Below are 1,660 nucleotides of genomic sequence, written 5' to 3' on the forward strand. Positions count from 1 at the left end.
GTGAAGGGGAGTCTCCATGTTTTAGAAAAATTCCAGATTTGCTTGCTTAGATTGCCTCATGGCAAACAGTCAGTAGGATGGAGAGTCAGGATTGTATCCCAGAACCAAGTAGCTTTGTGTTATTATTAAGGGGAAAAAATAACAAAACTTAACATTCACTGTGTGAGAAAGACTTCTGTTTGTCTAACCCATGCATTTAGAGTTGTAAAAATTCCACAGCCACAGCCTGTGGTAGGGCTGAGTGATGGGTTTATTGTTGAATATCATTTCCTCGCTCGAACCAGACAGTGATGAAAGTGTAAAACAATCTTTATGTGCTGTAACTTAGATTGTGTGTCTGTCCGAGTAGCTAATGGGTAAAATGTCTTCTCGGAAAAAAACCCCACAACTTTTCTTTTCTTTGCACGAATAAAAAGTAGATGAGCAGTAACTGTATTGATTTTCAGTGTGTTGGATTTTCGTTTCATAGTTTCTAATTATGACTCCAACAGGTATTACGTTTTGATGCCTATGTGGAAGATGAGCTGCTTGATAAAAACCAAGAGTTATACAGAATAAGGTATTATAAGATCTACTTCTACCCAGAGGATGACACAATTGAAGTAAATGAACCAGAAGTGGGTAACAGCGCACTTCCTCAAGGTACCCATATACTATTTTTCTTTAGCGTTAGCAAAGGCGCCGTCCTAGTTCTTAGCTATCTAACTTCCTGGCTAGTGGTGACTATCAACACGCTCTAGTGTGTGGTTAGCGTTAGTGACTGATCAACTTGTGTAGCCTGCACCTCAGGACCGGTCATTTCTGTCACTCCTCACTCCTCTGAGGCTCAGTGTGTCACTTCAGATGCCGCTCTAGTGTGAACGGCCTCTCTCGTACCTTTGACCCGGTCCACCTTTGGTCTCTTTGCCATGGCTAGCTGGCTTCCCTCATAGCACCCTCGAGAGAACAGGGAGCTCTTCTCTAGTGCTGATTCCAGACCGGTGTTCTGTCTCGTTTCTCCCATTTCTCATCTTTCCTTTCAGTGGCCTTCACCTCCTCCTCAAACTTGTTATCAGGGATTTTTTTTTTCCTTTTTTTTTTTTTCAGAACCGGGGATTGAACTCGGGCCCTTGTGTGTGCCAGGCAAGCACTTATTCTACTTAGCTATCTCCCTGGCCCTAGGCTTAACTTTGAAGAGTGTGGTTTGGTGCCCCAAATTGAGGGTGAAGCTAGGATAGAAAGGGCCCTGGGCCAAGGGCGCACGCTTGTTATGCTGGAGAGCTGCAGGGGTGAGTGTGCCTGGCCCCAGCTGTAGCTCACCAGTGAGCCTGCTGAATAGTCATGAGTTTTGTTTGTGTTTCTTGGACAGGGGATCCATGGAGCTAGAATGGGTGTTGCCAATGAACGAGTGGCCAAATTAAGGCCTCATAAATATTGAGCATTCATGAATATTTAGTGCCCCTTGTATAGTATATCATGAATATTTAGAGCCCAGGTGCCTCATGTATATTTAATACCTACTGAAAATTCATTATCTCATGGTCCTTCTGTCCTTTCCTTTTGATGCTTGACAGGCACATATCCTGCTTACTATCTTACTTAGTGTATCTTATGGTTTCCACCTATGCTTGATTAAAATTTTTGCTTACTAACCACTCACTAAGGTTTGATGCCTCTAAAG

At 43.2% G+C, this 1,660-nt stretch overlaps 1 protein-coding gene across 1 annotated transcript in view; it reads left to right on the forward strand.

The window, feature by feature from the left end:
- The window catches only part of Efhc2 (EF-hand domain containing 2), a 203,716-nt gene that overhangs the window by 80,395 nt on the left and 121,661 nt on the right, over positions 1 to 1,660 (forward strand). The window contains exon 3 of the mRNA XM_012517859.2: positions 492 to 642. Within this exon, the coding sequence (XP_012373313.1) occupies positions 492 to 642 (151 nt within the window). The remainder of the gene's footprint in view (positions 1 to 491; positions 643 to 1,660) is intronic.

This window comes from Octodon degus, unplaced genomic scaffold, assembly GCF_000260255.1.
Source record: "Octodon degus isolate 3935 unplaced genomic scaffold, OctDeg1.0 scaffold00223, whole genome shotgun sequence".
NCBI classification, from domain to species: Eukaryota; Metazoa; Chordata; class Mammalia; order Rodentia; family Octodontidae; genus Octodon; species Octodon degus.